The 16,339-nt window shown below is 41.8% G+C and overlaps 1 protein-coding gene across 1 annotated transcript in view; it reads left to right on the top strand.

The window, feature by feature from the left end:
• Positions 1-16,339, top strand: part of Ccdc50 (coiled-coil domain containing 50) — a 47,534-nt gene that overhangs the window by 13,103 nt on the left and 18,092 nt on the right. The window contains exons 2-5 of the mRNA XM_032900046.1: positions 2,665-2,727; positions 3,664-3,790; positions 6,426-6,516; positions 14,910-15,027. Of these exons, the coding sequence (XP_032755937.1) occupies positions 2,665-2,727; positions 3,664-3,790; positions 6,426-6,516; positions 14,910-15,027 (399 nt within the window). The remainder of the gene's footprint in view (positions 1-2,664; positions 2,728-3,663; positions 3,791-6,425; positions 6,517-14,909; positions 15,028-16,339) is intronic.

Genomic DNA, 16,339 nt, shown 5'->3' with positions numbered 1-16,339 from the left:
TATTAAAGTAGTACGTCTGATTTGACAACTTGTATCATCTCAGCATTTTCAGAACTGCTGGCCTATAATCTGCTCTGTCTGTGGTTAGCTCTAGTCCTGTTTGCCAAGTAAGTGGTTTAAGTTACTGGTTTGCACTTAGCTTTGAGTTCGGGGTAGGAAGTACTGGTGGCACAGAAATTTACTTTGATAAATTGCATGAAAGTTAAAATTTCGAGATTAGATTGTTCTGCTTTTTAAAATGTTTCCTCTATGCTTAGATTTGTGTTTTGTGTGAGTGTGGGTCTGTGTGTATGGGGGGTATGTCCATGCATATATTTAAACTCATGCATATTGTCTTTCTATTCTATAAATTGTGCTTTTATTTAAGTTCTAACATGAATATACTTGCATATTATATGCTAATAAACAGTTGTTCCAAGTGAATAACTGGCTTTATTTATTTATCTTTCTGCTAAGAGTGGGACAACTGTTAGTATTTTACATTTGCTGCTTCAGGAAAGTCACACAGATTTACCTAGATTTTATTTGTGTTCTTTGCCATAAAACCCAAAAGCTCTAAGGGAGTGATATAAATTGAGCCAATAAAGCCTTCTACTAAAACCTGTCCTTTTCCTAGTGAGTGTTTGTTGCCCTGCTGTTTGGATATTTAAGCTATTGTAAAACACATCTTTTTATTACAAAATGTTTTGAAAGGATTATAAATATCCCCTTTATGGAAAATAATTGGAAAATAGAATGTCTCAAGAGGAAAGGAATTTTAGTTACATTGTAATCCTATGCTATATTATTAGGGTTATTTTTTTTAAATGCTTATTCTTTCTGGAACACTCTAAAAATCCAACTCACATTGACAAGTCAGGTATTTCTGTTGTCATCAGAGTATTCTGTAAGGCTTCTCAACATCACCATTAGGCTCTACTTATGTACCACAGATGCTACTTCCTAAGATTACCTGCTCCAATGGACATCTGTGTGGTACATAAACCAGGAGGCTTCACCGTGCCATGGCGGTTCAGTTGTATGCTGCAGGGAATGTGGATCTTCAGACTAAGACCACACTGTACAGTGTACCCACTGTAGGTCACGGGTTGTGTTTTTCTGAAGACCATTTTGCTTAGTTCCTTGATGTTCTGGTGTGAGAGGAAGAAGCCCTCATGCTACCAAAGTCCTTAATGGAACTATAAATCATTACTTGGATTGGACAGGAAGAGGCTGGATTTGACAACTATTGAACCTGGGATTGTCACTGTAATTGCATTGGATGAGGTGATGAGCTCTTCACCTTTTCTGTGAATAGCGACTGCATTTAGAAATACTGACGTGAAGTGTCATGTAACGCTCTTGTTCTTGGTACCCCTTGGGAGTAAAGCTCTCTGACGCTAGGTGTGCTGGTGTTGGAACTGACACAGTGATTCTTCTTTTCTTTTTTTTTCTTTTTCTTTTTCTTTTTTTTTCGGAGCTGGGGACCGAACCCAGGGCCTTGCGCTCTTCCGCTGAGCTAAATCCCCAACCCCTTGACACAGTGATTCTTACTGTCATGTTTGGAAGGTCTGTCCTGTTGCACAACTTTTAACAAAAGTAGGGTTTTTTTTTGTTTGTTTGTTTGCTGTCCATATGGCAGGATTATTAACCCCCTAAAATGTCTTATTACTAGATTTAATAGTTTTTTGTTCTCTTTTTGACTTATTGATTTTGATTTGTTTTATTTAATTTTTCATGTTTTTTAATTTTACTTAATTTGTTAATATTTTCTAACTTTAAAAGTATTTGACAACCAGCAACTTCTGAGGTCATAGGCTGGATTTTTCAAAGCAGTGATTCAAGAAATTGATTCCAAATTTTGCAAATTCCTATCAGTATCTTACTACATGTTACACTGTGCTTCAAAGTGCCACATGCATCCTAAGTCTTTTTGCTGCTTGTCTTAACAAACTTATAATCACGGGCATGCATACACATACATACCACACACATATACCACACCACACACACACACACACACACACACACACACACACACACACACACACCACACACATCACCCTCCCCCCACATAACACACACACACACACACACCCCCCCTACACACACACACACAATGGATCACGTCTGCCAGGAAGGATCAGTGTCTCCCAGGCAGGTGGAGAGGTAGATGGGAATTTGCAAATTTGTGGATTCTAAAGCTGTTGCTTAATATTTTTACCTCAGGCAACAGAGGAGAGTTAGCCATTGTTTTGTGGCATACTTGCCTGACACTCGACAGGTACTATGGGTTTTCATTTTATGACTTATTTACTTTTGTTTATCTGTCTGAGTGTTTATCTGCATTTATGGAAGTGTAACACATGGGTGCCTGGTGCGTGTGGAGTCCAGAAGAATGTGACCCACAGCGTAAGCTTCCATGTGGGTTGCTGCCCTCCAAACCAAGATCCCTTGCGAGAGCAGTGATTGTTCTTTACCATTAAACCATTTCTCCAGACCCAGCATTAGGGATTGTTGTGAATGATGAATTCATACTTCAACCAGACATTTTATGCACTGTAAATTATTTAAACTAATAAACTAAAAAAATTGAAATTGTTCTAAAGTACACCAAATTCTTTTATCTTTATGTTAAAGTGAAGTAACACTAATTAGTTCTCCATCTGCTCTTCTCCTCTGCAGTGTGTCGAGACTTTGCTGTCCTGGAGGACCACACCCTGGCTCACAGCCTGCAGGAGCAAGAGAGTAAGTAGCAGCTCTAATTCCCGAGCCTGCTCTTTAGTGGCGGCTTGCCTGGTTTCTTCCTGTGAGGTAAGGAGAAAGTATACCTTATGTGTGCCCTGAAGGATACGTCTAGGCAAATGACAAGGGTACATAATGAATTCTAGATGTCTTGAAGTGAGAGTCAGGGGTAAGAAGAATACTCACTGTCTAGGGCAAAGGACAGACTTTCCTCTTCCCTTCCTTGGGGGTGACGACAGTGATTGTAAGTATATCTGTAGTATATCAAGAGGCTTTCCTAGGAAATAGAGACAGGGGCATTTTTCACAGGCAATAGTAGTGTCTGCATTGAGTAACATTGTGGATTTGTTTGTTGTTTAAGATGGGGTCTCATGTAGCCCAGGATGATCTGAAACCCCCTGTATAGTCTAGGATGATTTTGAAAGTCTGATCCTCCTGCCTCTGTGTTCCAAGTGCTGGGATTACAGACGTGTAACACCAGTCTCAGCTGACTCTGTTACCAAGGATGGAACCCAGGCTTCCTGCATGCTAGACATGCACTCTGCCAAGTGAAACTGGTACAATCCCAGCCCCATATGGTGGAGTTTCTTAGTACTTAGTTGTGTTTTAGTGGAAAGTGAAACACAGTTAAAGAGCCATTCGTGAGTACTTGGAGTGGCAACAGAAATTAGTGGGAAGAACAGTGGCCAGCTTATGATGTCTGTAGAGACATCATGACACTGCTACTTTTATGTTATGTGACCAAACAAATGACTTACTCCTTTTTTGTAATCTTTATATTCAGTGGAATAATTGCTGTTGTGCTTTTATCTATTGTTAAAAATATAAAATGGAGTGGTAGAAATATAGATCGTTTAAATCATGAGGCTTCTCTTAGATTGCGAGGTTTGTATTAGCTAGTCAGCATATTGTAACTCCCTTTTTCATGGTTCTGTGCAGTTGAGCATCATTTAGCATCCAACGTTCAGCGGAACCGTCTGGTCCAGCATGATCTGCAGGTGGCCAAGCAGCTCCAAGAGGAAGACCTCAAAGCCCAAGCTCAGCTCCAGAAGCGCTACAAAGCCCTGTGAGATCTGGGGAATGGTGTAGACACGAGGCCTGCCTGTGGGACCTGCAGCTCGGGCGGGGAGGGCCCTCCCATCTCCATTTCTTTTCTGTCTGGGATTTCAAACTGTACGGTGGCTATCCAGTAATGGTCCTTGAAGATGTCTTTGTTTTTTGAAATAAATATTGGGAAATGTTAATCATGATAGGGTCGCTTTTAGCTCTGTGACTTTGAACTGATTGGTTTGTCTCTTTCAATTTAGTCTTTGTACCCATGTCATGAAGAAAATAATCTCTTGTCTTCTGACTGTAAGTTTGTTTGGGGAAAGCCTTGAAATAACAGACACCAATTCTTTATGTGCTGTAATGAGTTTCTTTAGTTTTTCTTAGCTATGTTTGCTGCTTCGTCTTTCTTTGATTTCTTTGCTCTTCAAGAAGCACAATGTTCTAGAAAGCACTGGCTTGCAGAGCGATGGGTTAGAAGTGCTAAGTGTGAGAAATACACCATTTTGTTGTAGGACCCCCAAACCGGGGGCTCCTGGGAAGCTAGAAAGGGTAGCATTCAGTCTTCACTCTCTGGCAGTCTGGCCTGCTGGCACAGCAGGGATTTTAGTTAATGGTCCTTGTCACTGAGATCAGGACCGTGAGCTACTGTTGAGCCAGGCTGACCAGTGTTGACTGCTGCGTGCTCAGGCGCTCCTCCTCCTTCACGGCTCTGCATTCAGCTGAGGACTTGGAGCTCACCACACTCGGAAAGTCCTGAAGCGCAGCCTCAGCTTCACTCTGACACCGTCTGTGACGTTCGTGACCTTTGCCATTTTGCTCTGCTTTCCACATTGTGCTTCTGCCTTCTTTCTGTTCATTATTTCCTTGTCATGGTTTATCTCTTTGTTTTAGTGGGTAAGATCCTAACTTATTTTACCTATAACATAGAGTCATTAAGCCTGAGCCGTGATTTATAACTTACTCAGTGGCATGGGAAGTCATAGCTCACAACTGACCAAAACCCGGTCTATAGACGTTTTATGTAGGGATCGTGTGCTTCCTACCATGTCTTAGCACAGACTCTGATGTGAGCTCCTGTGCACTCTGGTTTGTTTTTGTACTACCATGTAATGTGTGTAGTGTATAGTGTACTAGTGCACATAGTGTAAACACACAGTAGACACTATTTGTATAGATAACACATGTATTTTTAGGTACATCTTCCTTTTGATACAAATAAATGATTTTTATATCCTAGGGTTTGTTGAAATAGAACATTTGGGTTTCAGTTACTCTAGAGAAGTTAGGGCTGTCCTGATAGTACTTTGTACTGTGATCTGCTGATTCTGTGGATACAAACATGGAGTATACAAACATGTCTGAGACTCGAAAAATATTTCAAGTTCAGTTGTTGGAGGGAAAATGAGGGGCAATATATTTATTTAGCAGGTGAACTGCAAATTTTTATTTCCCAGCTTGTTTCAAAGTAGTAATTGCTAAGCACACTTTTGTTAATCTTTCCTAAATGATTACTTTATAACAGTGGTAACTCCCAGACTTAACCACATTCTAGAGTTTAAACCTCTTCTCTTTTTTGTTTTAAAACCTGAAACTTTATAGTTTTTCCTGAGAACAGCAGACTTCCCTAATTTAAAGATGCTAGGAGAGACGGCTCAATGGTGCAGAGCACTGCTGCCCTTGAAGAGGGCCAGGTTTGGTTACCATTACCACCCAGCACAACCATCTGTAATTCCAGCTCTGGAGGCCTGATGCCATCTTCTGGCCTCCTTGTATACAAGACATATATGTGGTGCCTGTACATACATGTAGATGTTCAACACATACACATAAAATAAATAAATACATCTTAAAGGTGCTATTTAAAGATTTTTTTCTTACCAAAATGATTGCACTGATTCCTTCCATCAAAGCGTAGAAACGACTTTCTGTTTGTTTTCTCCATGTTGAGCATCATTCTGAGCCCATTGTAGGTGTTGCCTAATTTTCTCTTTTATTCATTAATACCAAAATTGACAAATAAGCTAAAAATTAAAACCAAAAGAACTATGGTGGCAACAATGTTTCTAATGTCCAAAGCATTGAGAAAACTGGCATTTTCCAAAGAAGCCTCAACTTGGAACCACAGTTCAGGAATGCAAGCTCTTTTTGTCCTTTGAAATTTTTAACACATTTTTTAGTTACTAAATTTAAAAGTAATAAAGATTATCTTTTGTTTATATAGCACTTTAAAAGCCATACTATAACTTATAGTCACAAAATTATTGATGTTTTCATGCACTTGCTCGTATTCTTTTTCTATGTGCTCTGTGTTTTGATATTGGTGGGTAGTGATCTCCTGGGCTATGCAGCTTTTGTAGAATTCTGGAAGAGCCTGTGTCTAACTGTAGAGTGGCCCCAGTTGGGTGATGTGATGTTGTGTTGATTACAATGTCTGAAGGAGATGCCAGGTTTCTCACACAGTCACTTTGTTTTCCAATTTTCTCCTCTGTTCAGTTGAGCATCGATCCTTGTTGGATCCTTTTTGGTCAGTGCCATGCAGATTGAGTTAAAATACATTAACAGCTTATAGTGAGTGTTTAGTAAACTGTTCTGATTAAGAAAAATGTTCCCTTCTGTTCTTTGTTTATATCACCTTTGCCTTTGTTTTATAGTGAACAACATGATTGTGAAATTGCTCAAGAAATCCAGGAGAAGCTGACAATCGAGGCTGAGAGACGACGTATTCAGGAGAAGAAGGATGAGGTATGACTTTGTTGAAGTTCCATGTCCATGAAAGAGGTTTAGCGCAGTGCACTGTTTTTGGATGGCAGCAGGACTCCTCATGTGGAGTTCAGGCGAGCCTTCGGTGTTGTTTTCTGGGGACTACTGTTTATTGCCTCTTGATGGCTTGTTCCCGGGGAAGTCTTGACATGAAATGTGAGTTAGTTCTCAACAGTACAGAAAGGTGTATGTTATCTCTGCTCTGGTGGCCTCACAGGATAGGGAAGGATTCTCAGAAGCAGGAAGTCTAAGATTAGATATTGCCAGCTTCTCTGGGGAGCTGTGCCCTAGCTGTCAATGTCCACCTCTGTCTCGGTGTCATATGAAAGAAACTCATGATTGGTTCAAGGACCATGTCTTAGCCTGTATGACCTTAAATAGTTATATGACCTTAAGTAGTTCTATCCACAAAGGCCTCAGAGGAGGCCACATTCTGCAGCTCTGAGTGACTGAATTGCTGAGAGCATTCTTCAGCTCACTTAAGGTCTCTGCATCTGAGTTCAGCTTTTGAGAGCGAGCCTGAAGCAGAACTCAGACTAGAGTCAGGAATAAGTTCTTACCAGGTCTCAAGAGCTGGTGTTAGACTCACTGGCCTTATCTACTTGCCGAATGCATTTGATTCTTCTGCCCTCTTGACGGTTTGTTCTTAGAACTGAAATGATGATAGTTGATAGTAGTGCCTGGATTGTGAGATGACGAATTTGCAGATGTTTGCTGTTGCGTAGTTTATATGCAATACTCTATGCTGAGAATTCATTTCTCTGCCTTTTAAAATTGTTGCATATAGTTTTAAAAGCTACCACCTTTTGCTCCGAGATCAGCCTGCCACCAGCCCCTCCCAGCTTCCCTCTTGTTCTACCTGCCTTTTCTCAGAGAGTGATACCAGCTCCCACTCGAGACCCTTGAATAAAAGACACACAGACACAGTTTGTTACTTTACAACTTGCCTTCTAGGCACAGTTGCTGGGCATTACTCTCTCCGCCTGGAGAAGTGTGCCTTTAACAATTTAGTATCTCTGTCTCCACCTGCCCTAAACTTCAGTGACTACTCCCACCTAGCACCTGTCAAGCATCCTTGGCCACCCGCCTGTAGTGGAGGCTACAGGCCCCAGCTCTCCTGGAGACCTCACATGGTTGCTGTGTTGTTCTTCCTCCAAAGCATGGCAGAAAAAAACTCTTTTCTTCTTCCTCTGCCTTTTCGTGCTGGGACCCCTGGAAGTCACACCTGTACCCTCTACCCAGCAATTGGTCCTCGGCCTTCTTTACTGACCAATCAAGAACCAACTGGGGAACAAGACCTTAGCATCAGAACCACCCCTTTCAATAATAGGTTTTGGTGGTCAGTGAAGAAAATGATTGCTCAATGCATGGACACTTTTCATAGATATGGGGGCGATGCTAAATCATGTAAAGTGGGACTGTTCTACACTAGTTGGCATGTGTCACTTTTAGGTAAAGCAGGGTATTAGTAAGTTAGTCTATATTACAGAGTCACCTTTGCTCCTTAAGACTTAGTTACCAATGAGAGTGAGATATCTGAGTGTATTTAGCTGTTTGTTAAAGAAATAAATCATGATTTATGATAATTATGACAAGAATTAAGGATGACCTCTGATGCCCTGTTTTAGGGTCACAAGGGACCTTTTCCTACTGCAGCAGGTCTTGCTTCTCCACAGTAAATGTTCTTCTTTGGGATGAAACCAGGCTGAGAGAAATAGCTGTACTTTGTGCTCAGGAAGCGTGTGTTGTAATTAGCAGGTTTATTGACATCTTGTAAGTGCTTCTTGCCTTCCCTGATCCTACCTCAAGTCAGGAAAACACGACCAAATACTTGATTTTTAGGTCTGTGGGTTTAAGTAAACAAAGGAGTAATTAATTCTGTTTGTAAAGTAAGAAAGAGTTAAATGATGAGTTCTTCCAAGTTACAGATCTATAAGATATTAGAGAACTTTTGTGCTATTTAGTTCTGTTCTGACATATGTATTATAGCACAATATCTAAGTGTGCAATTTAGAGTTGGGAAGATCAGGCTGTTTAATTTTCACCTTTTCAGTTAAATATGTGTTAGGTTCCAAAACGTCAGTTCTCTCTATCCCTGCAAACGGGAGGCCGTGGTTGGGGTTCAGTGACATGGTAAAGCCCTCCAGTGCTCATGGCGTTGGTAAGTGCTTCCTGTCTGCTGTGGCTGGCTGGCTTTTCCACTTCTTTTCTAGAGTATAAGTGCAAAATCAGAGGAACATTAAATATCCTAAGTGTGTTCCGATATGGTGCGACTTAAAGGGCTTTTTATTTTACTTTATTTTATCGCCTTCTGCTTGTTTGCTCTTCACTATGTGTTGACCGGTCCGGCTCCTTTCCCCAGTAGAAAGTGAACTGAGAAACTCGGTTGGGGATTTTAACAACTAAACCTATATGATGGGCCCTAGAAACTTTGTTCAGATCTTTTACCTGCTCAGACCCATGCCGTGGTTACGTCAGGATGGCTGCTGTTCCTTCTTCATGAGCAGTGACTGTCGGTGACTGCTGTGTTAGAGTGAGCGAATGAAGTCACTCTATTGTTGCTGAAGGGTGGATCTGTGTTCCTCAGAAGCAGAGCGACAGTTACATGTTTCTGGCCGGGTTTTGGCCAAGCACTCCTGATTACTAATGAGCTGTCCTCTCTTACTTTCTTCTCTCCTCTCCTTGTTCTTCCTGTGGAGTCTGCTTAGTTCATTTTTTAGTAGTGTAGCTGTGGAAAACTACTCTGGATTTCCTCCTAAATCTTTGGAGATTCTGTGTCAACTCTCCTGAGTAGTTTATTCCCACCCCCACTCCCCCACCCCAAATTATGATCAAAGCCTTTCTTCTTAGGTTAGAGATACTTTTCTTTTTTTTTTCCATTTTCATTGAATTGGGTATTTCTTATTTATATTTCAAATGTTATTCCCTTTCCTGGTTTCCTGTCCATCAGCCCCCCAACCCTCCCCTTCCCCTTCTATATGGGGTGTTCCCTCCCATTCTCCCCATTACCTTCCCCCCCAACAATCCCTTAAATGGGGGTCCAAATTTTGGCAGGACAAGGTATTCCCTTCCACTGGTGCTCTTACTAGGCTATTCATTGTTACATGTGCAGTTGGAGCCCAGGGTCAGTCCATGTATAGTCTTTGTGTAGTGGTTTAGTCCCTGGAAGCTCTGGTTGCTTGGCATTGTTGTTCTTATTGGGTCACAAGCTCCTTCAGCTCTTTCAGTCCTTTCTCTGATTCTTCCAGTGGGGTCCCGTTCTCAGTTCAGTGGTTTGCTGCTAGCATTGGCCTCTATATTTGACATGTTCTGGCTGTGTCTCTCAAGAGAGATCTATATCTGATTCCTGTCAGCCTACACTTCTTAGCTTCATCCATCTTATCTAGTTTTGGTGGCTGTATATATATGGGTCATATGTGGGGCAGGCTCTGAATGGCTGTTACTTCAGTCTCTGCTTTGAACTTTGTCTCCCTCTCACCTCCTATGGATATTTTTGTTCCCTTTTTAAAGAAGGAGTGAAGCATCCTCAATTTGGTCATCCTTCTTGAGTTTCTTGTGGTCCGTGCATTGCATCTTGGGTAATTCGAGCATTTGGGCTGATATCCACTTATCAGTGAGTGCATATCATGTATGTTTTTCTGTGTTTGGGTTGCCTCAGATACTTTTCTAAACAGTGTTGTTCATGAGACAACCTTGCTCCTGGCCTGTTCTGTACTTTGCCTGATGAAATTCTGGTTTCTGTTTAAAGCATAACAGTGCAGAGTTGCACTGATCCCTTTAAGCACAAGTACTGCTCCTTTGCTTATCTGTCTATAGGAATTTTGTTGTCCTTGGCGTGCAGTCCATGGTACTGTGGCAGTTCGTATGCACCTTGCTGTAGTAAGAGAATGGGTCATATTTGGGCCACAACAGCTGCTCAGAATGGGTCCTGTGCATGCCAGGCAGAAGTGTACCTTCTTTTTTCTGTTAACATAGCAGTATTTCTGTGAAAAGCTGACTCAGAATCACCACCAAAAATTTAAAATTTTATGATTCTTAATTATAAAAATTATAAAACTACAATTTTAATAAAATTTTATATAATTGAATAAAATTATAAATTTTTAATTGTGCAATTTTTATAGTTAAATTATAAGTCACTTTCTTAAGTTGTGTAGCTTGCTATTTCCTTGCCAATCCTAGTCATATATTTGGACAAAAGACTTAAATATATTGTCTTAGTTAGGGTCTTTGCTGTGAACAGACACCATGACCAATGTAAGTTTTATAAAGGACAACATTTAGTTGGGGCTGGCTTACAGGTTCAGAGGTTCAGTTCATTATCATCAGGTGGGAGCATGGCAGCATCGCTGTATCCTGGCAGGCCTGGTGCAGGAGGAGCTGAGAGTTCTACATTTTCACCCAAAGGAAGCCAGGAATAAACTGCACATCCTCAGGGAGCTAGGAGGAGGGTCTCCAAGCCCACCCCACAGTGACACACTTCCTCCAACAAGGCTATACCTTCTAATTGTGGCACTCCCTGAGCCAAGCATATGCAAACCATCACATTCCACTCCCTGGCCTCCATAGACTTGTTCAAACAGTTGCGTCTATGGAGGCCATACCTAAACATAGTATAATAAAAATGTACATTTAGTCCAACTTCCAAAGTCCCCATAGTCTGTAGCAGTACCAACAATGTTAAAAGTCCAAAGTTCAAAGTCTCTTCTGAGATCCATCTAATCACCAAACTAATCTTTGACTCAAGACAGGCAACCAGCTGGGCAAACGTCATACTCTGCCAGCTTCATGTCTGATGTCAAAGCAGTCTCCAGATCTTCAACTCCTTTTTCATCTTCGTTGACTATAACAAACTTCTGTCTCCTGGGCTGGTTGTACTCCCTGTGAGCAGCTTTCCTCAGCAGATAGTCTCTGGTTCTGGCAGCTTTAACATCTTTGGGCTGGCTTCACTTGTCCAGCTCTGCCCTCTGTAGCACTCAGTTTGATCTACTCCACTGCCTGTTCTTGGTGATCATCCCATGGTACTGGCGTCTCCAATCCACTGGGGTCTTCGTTGTAACCAGGCTTCACCAATAGCCTCTCATAGACTCTCTTCATGGTGCCAAGCCTCAACTCCTTTGCATGACCCCTTCAGTTCTGGGCCATCAATTGCAACTGAGGCTGCACCTTCACCAGTGGCCTTCCATGGCCTCTCACAGTGCCCAGCCTCAGCTGCTCTTCATGGCCCCTTCATGCCTTCAAAACCAGTACCACCTGGGTGACTCTTACACATTACCAAGTCCAGCTGCAGCACGAGGTACAACCTTGGCATCTTGAACACAACTAAAAAACACTTCCCAGAAGATTCCTCAGTGATGATGATTCTTTCTTCGCCTCCAGCTGTCCAGCATCAGTGTCTTTTTCCTCCTCTTTGAATATAAAGCCAGAGACACATGGCCAAAGCTGCTGAGTTCTGCTGTTTGCAGGAGCTGGAACATGGCCCCCTTGTTCTATTATATTTCTAACTCCTTCACTGCCTAAGCCTGGCTGTCCTGGATCTTGCTCTGTAGACTGACCTTGAATTTAGAGATCTGTAGGCCTGTCTCTTGGGATTAAAGGTTTGTACTAAGTTGCCTGGAGCTAATTTAGCTGGGTGGGATCTTACCCCCAGGTCATTACTCCTTTAATTCAATTTAATATTCTTGAGCACAGGATTCAGCTCTTTTTCACTTCCAGGTGTCCCTTTAATACTCAAACCATATATTTTGTATTTTTCCTTTCTCAACTTCTTTTTTTCATTAAAATGCTCTTCATAAGACTTAACTAGAGAACAAAATCTATGATGGGCGTTTCTGAGACTTCCTTTGTCAGTGCAGTCAATCTGAGTGTTCTCACCTTAGCCTCAGGCATACTCTTCAAACAATGGCAAAAGCAGTTATCTTCTTCACCAGAATACCACAAAAGCAGTCTTTACTGCACGTGCCGAAAGAAAGTCTCCTCTGAAACTTCTCGGGCCAGGCCTGCACAATTCAGATCATTCTCAGTAACAAAGACTTCTGCATTTCTACTAAGACAGCCCATTAAGCCCCATATAAAGCATTCCACTGCTTTCCAAATCCAAAGTCCCCAAATCCACATTCTTCCAAACAAAAGCACGGTCAGGCCTATCACAGCAGTGTCCCAACTCTTGGTACCAACTTCCGTCTTAGTTAGAAATTGGGTTAGATTTAGCTTTAGGCAAAATGACTTTGACTCTCTATAGATTCAGCTAGCTTTACAGTTTTCCTTAAATTTAATTTTATATCTTACTTCCTCATCTTATGTCTTGCTCATTGCTTCCATCCTGGTCACCCCTCCCACAATTCTTTCCCCATCCTCCCTCTTCTCCTCCTTTGAGAAGTGGAGTGCCCCCTGGGCATCTCCCCTCCCCTCTTAAAGTCTCTGTGAGGCTAGGGACTTCCTCTCTCTTGAGTTCGTACAAGGCAGCCCAGCTGGAACGTATCCCATGTACAGGCAGCAGCTGTTGGGATAGCCTCCACCCACCCCAGTTGTTTGGAACCCACATGAAGACCAAACTGTACATCTGCCACATATGTGCTAGGAGGCTAGGTCCAGCCTGTGTATGTTCTTTGCTTGTTGGTTCAGTCTCTGAGAGCTCCAAGGGTTCAGGTCAGTTGACTCTGTTGGTCTGTGTGGGGTTCCTATCCCTTCTGGGACCCACAATCCTTCCTCCTGTCCTTCTGTGGGAGTCTGTCTGAGTCAGCTGCTGGGTAGAGCCTCTCTGTGGACAGCCATGGTAAACTTCTGTCTGCAAGCGTAATAGAGTATCATTCATAGTGTCAGAGATCAGTACTTGCCCATGGGATGGGTCTTAAGTTGGGCTGGTTATTAGTTCCCTCACTGTCTGCTCTTTACCCCATGCCTGCATTTCTTGTAGCCAGGATAAATTTTAGGTTGAAACTTTTGTGGGTGGGATGGCGTTTCTATTCCTCCACTGGGATTCCTGCCTTGCTACAGGAGGTGGCCTCTTCAGGTTCCATATCCTTAATGTAGTGAGTCACAGTTAAGGTCACCCCATTGATTCTAGAGCACTTCCCTTGTCCTGGAGATGCCCACTAACTATTCACCCCTGTCAGTTGCAGATATCCATTCATTTTTGTGGCCATCTAGCAATTTCTCCTGTCTTTCATCACACCTGATCCCGAATCCCACCCCCAGTTCCCCTCCCCATTCCCCCTCTCTCCCAGTTCTCTCTCTCCTTCTGCCGTTTATGACTATTTTATTCCCCCTTCTAAGTGAGGTTCAAGCTCCTCACGTGGGCCTTCCTTCTTGTTTAGCTTCTTTGGGTCTGTGGAGTATAATAGGGGACCTCTATTTTATGGCCATTATCTACTTATAAGTGAGTACATACTCTGCATGTTCTTTCTTGGACTGGTTTACCTCACTCAGGATGATGTTCTCAAGTTTCATCCATTTGCCCACAAAATTCATGATGTCTCTTGGTTTTTAATAGTTCAGTAATATTCCATTGTGTAGATGTACCACATTTTCTTTGTCCATTCTTCAGTTAAGGGACATCTAGGTTGTTTCCAGTTTCTGGCTAGTAAGAATAAAGCTCCCTCAGTCATAGCTGAGCAAGTGTCTTTGTGTGATGGTGGAGCATCTTTGGGTCTATGCCCAGGGTCTTGAGGTATGGCTGGGTCCTCAGGTAGAACTGTTCCCAGTTTTCTGAGAAACTGCCAAATTGATTTCCATATGGGTTGTACTCGCCCAGCAATGGAGGGTTCCTTTTGCTCTACATCCTTTCCAGCATGTGCTCTCTTGAGGTTTTGATTTTATCCATTTTAATGGGAACCTCAGAGATGGTTTGATTTGCATTTCCCTGATGAATAAGAACTTTGAACATTTCGCTAAGTACTTAGCCATTCATGATTTCTTTGTTGAGAATTCTGTCTGGTTCTGTACTCCATTTTTTAAAAATTGGGTTATTTGGGTTCTTGGTGTCTAACTTCCTGAGTTCTTTATAAATTTTGGATAATATCTTCTGTCAGACGTAGGGTTCTTGAAAATACCTTCCCAATCTCTAGGTTGCTGATTCGCCTATGGACAGTGTCTTTCGCCTTACAGCTTTGCAGTTTGATGATGCCTCGTGTATTGGATGTTGGTCTCGGAACCTGAGCCCTTGGTACATTTTAATTGGGAATAATAAAGGCCAGCCTGCTCTTGTACAGTGTGCTCTTACCCGTGCGGCACAAGCATCTGAGTAACATTTGATGAATGAGTGGAGATCTGAGGAGCACTATCAGCAGAGGAGAGCTGACAGGAGCATCTAGTCACCATGTCAACCTTGTTCACTCTCTGATGATGCTGTTTTCTCCTCCATTTTATTTTTGTAGGACATAGCACGTCTTTTGCAAGAGAAGGAACTGCAGGAAGAGAAAAAGAGGAAGAAACGCACTCCAGAGTTTTCTGGAGGCAGTGCTTCTGGAGATAACTACTATTATGAGGATGGAGGTAACAGCAAATGGCTGCAGTGTGACCTACCCTGTCCTTGCCTCAGCTACAGAACTCCCTTTTCATTTGCTCCATAAAGTAGCTGAGGGATTCAGAGACATGTCTCTTATCCTCAGGCTCTGAGTCCAGTTTAGATTTGTGGCAATGTTCTATTTGATTTTAAAATTTATATTTTATTTTATTTTAAATAATGACTATATTTCGGATTTACGACGGTCATCTTTTTGACTTAGAACTTAAACATGGCTTTGTGACACTGATGCACTCCTTGTGATAAAGCCATTGTAAGGTTATTCTACTTCCTAAGTACAAAACTGTGGTAGAGAAAATGGTGGGTGTGGCTCTGGAGGTATCATTTTCCTCAAAGAAATCTCAGCAGTGCAGTGCTTTTCGAGTACAGAAGGTGCATCATGCATCAGTCATTGGGTAAAAGAGCTTTCTTCACCCTTCTTTCCTCTGAGGACCTGCAGTACCAAACTGGAAAATTCACTGTTTACTCTTGGTCTAGATTCCTCTACTGCTTGATTACTGCACAGAGTGATTGGTGAGGGAAAGAACCCCCTCTGAAGAGCGTGTTTTAGTGCCTGCTGTTCAGTGTGGTGGTGGTGACGCTGTGGTGGTGCACATTCTCTTCAAAGTGTGTTGGGAACAGAACATTTGCAAACACAAAGCTTAGTTCATCTCCTCCAGAGATTTGTCAAATGAAGAGAATTTCTAGCTCCATATGTTAGTGATTTTTGAGGTTTGATTTGAACATTATACTTGCAGAAATACTAGTGACCAAAACTAAAGACAGCCTAGAGAGTAAAAATTTTCAGTTTGATGATCCTAGAGGGTTTAGAAAACCAGCTGCTTTGGGTAGCTATCTATCACATAAATACATTTGCCTTTAATAAGTAAGCAGAAGGAGGGAGGGAGGGAGGGAGCGAGATATTATTGTAGTTTGAGAATAAAATTGCCCAGCTGCCCCTCCCCCCCCATTTGTTTTTTCCTAACAAGACTGTAATTAGCAGTCATCTCTCTTGCCTGTTTGGAAAGTAGCTTGATTTTGATTTCTTCCTTCATAAGCTCAACATTTTTTGTTTTAAATAGCTATCTTTATTATACTCACTTTTTTCTGAAATTATATATTGGATCTTACACAAAGAAAAAAATTGCTACCAAATGTTTTGTATAATAGGACCTAGGAGGTATAAAATGTTTTATGTAATAGGATCTAGGAGGTATAAAATTATTTATTAGTCACTAGTGTCAAAACAAATCGTAGAAATGCAGAATTTTAATGGTGGCGGCTTTTATTTGTTTAATTTTT

This window comes from Rattus rattus, chromosome 4 (genome assembly GCF_011064425.1).
Source record: "Rattus rattus isolate New Zealand chromosome 4, Rrattus_CSIRO_v1, whole genome shotgun sequence".
NCBI lineage: Eukaryota > Metazoa > Chordata > Mammalia > Rodentia > Muridae > Rattus > Rattus rattus.
This window is presented reverse-complemented; position numbering and strand designations above follow the sequence as displayed.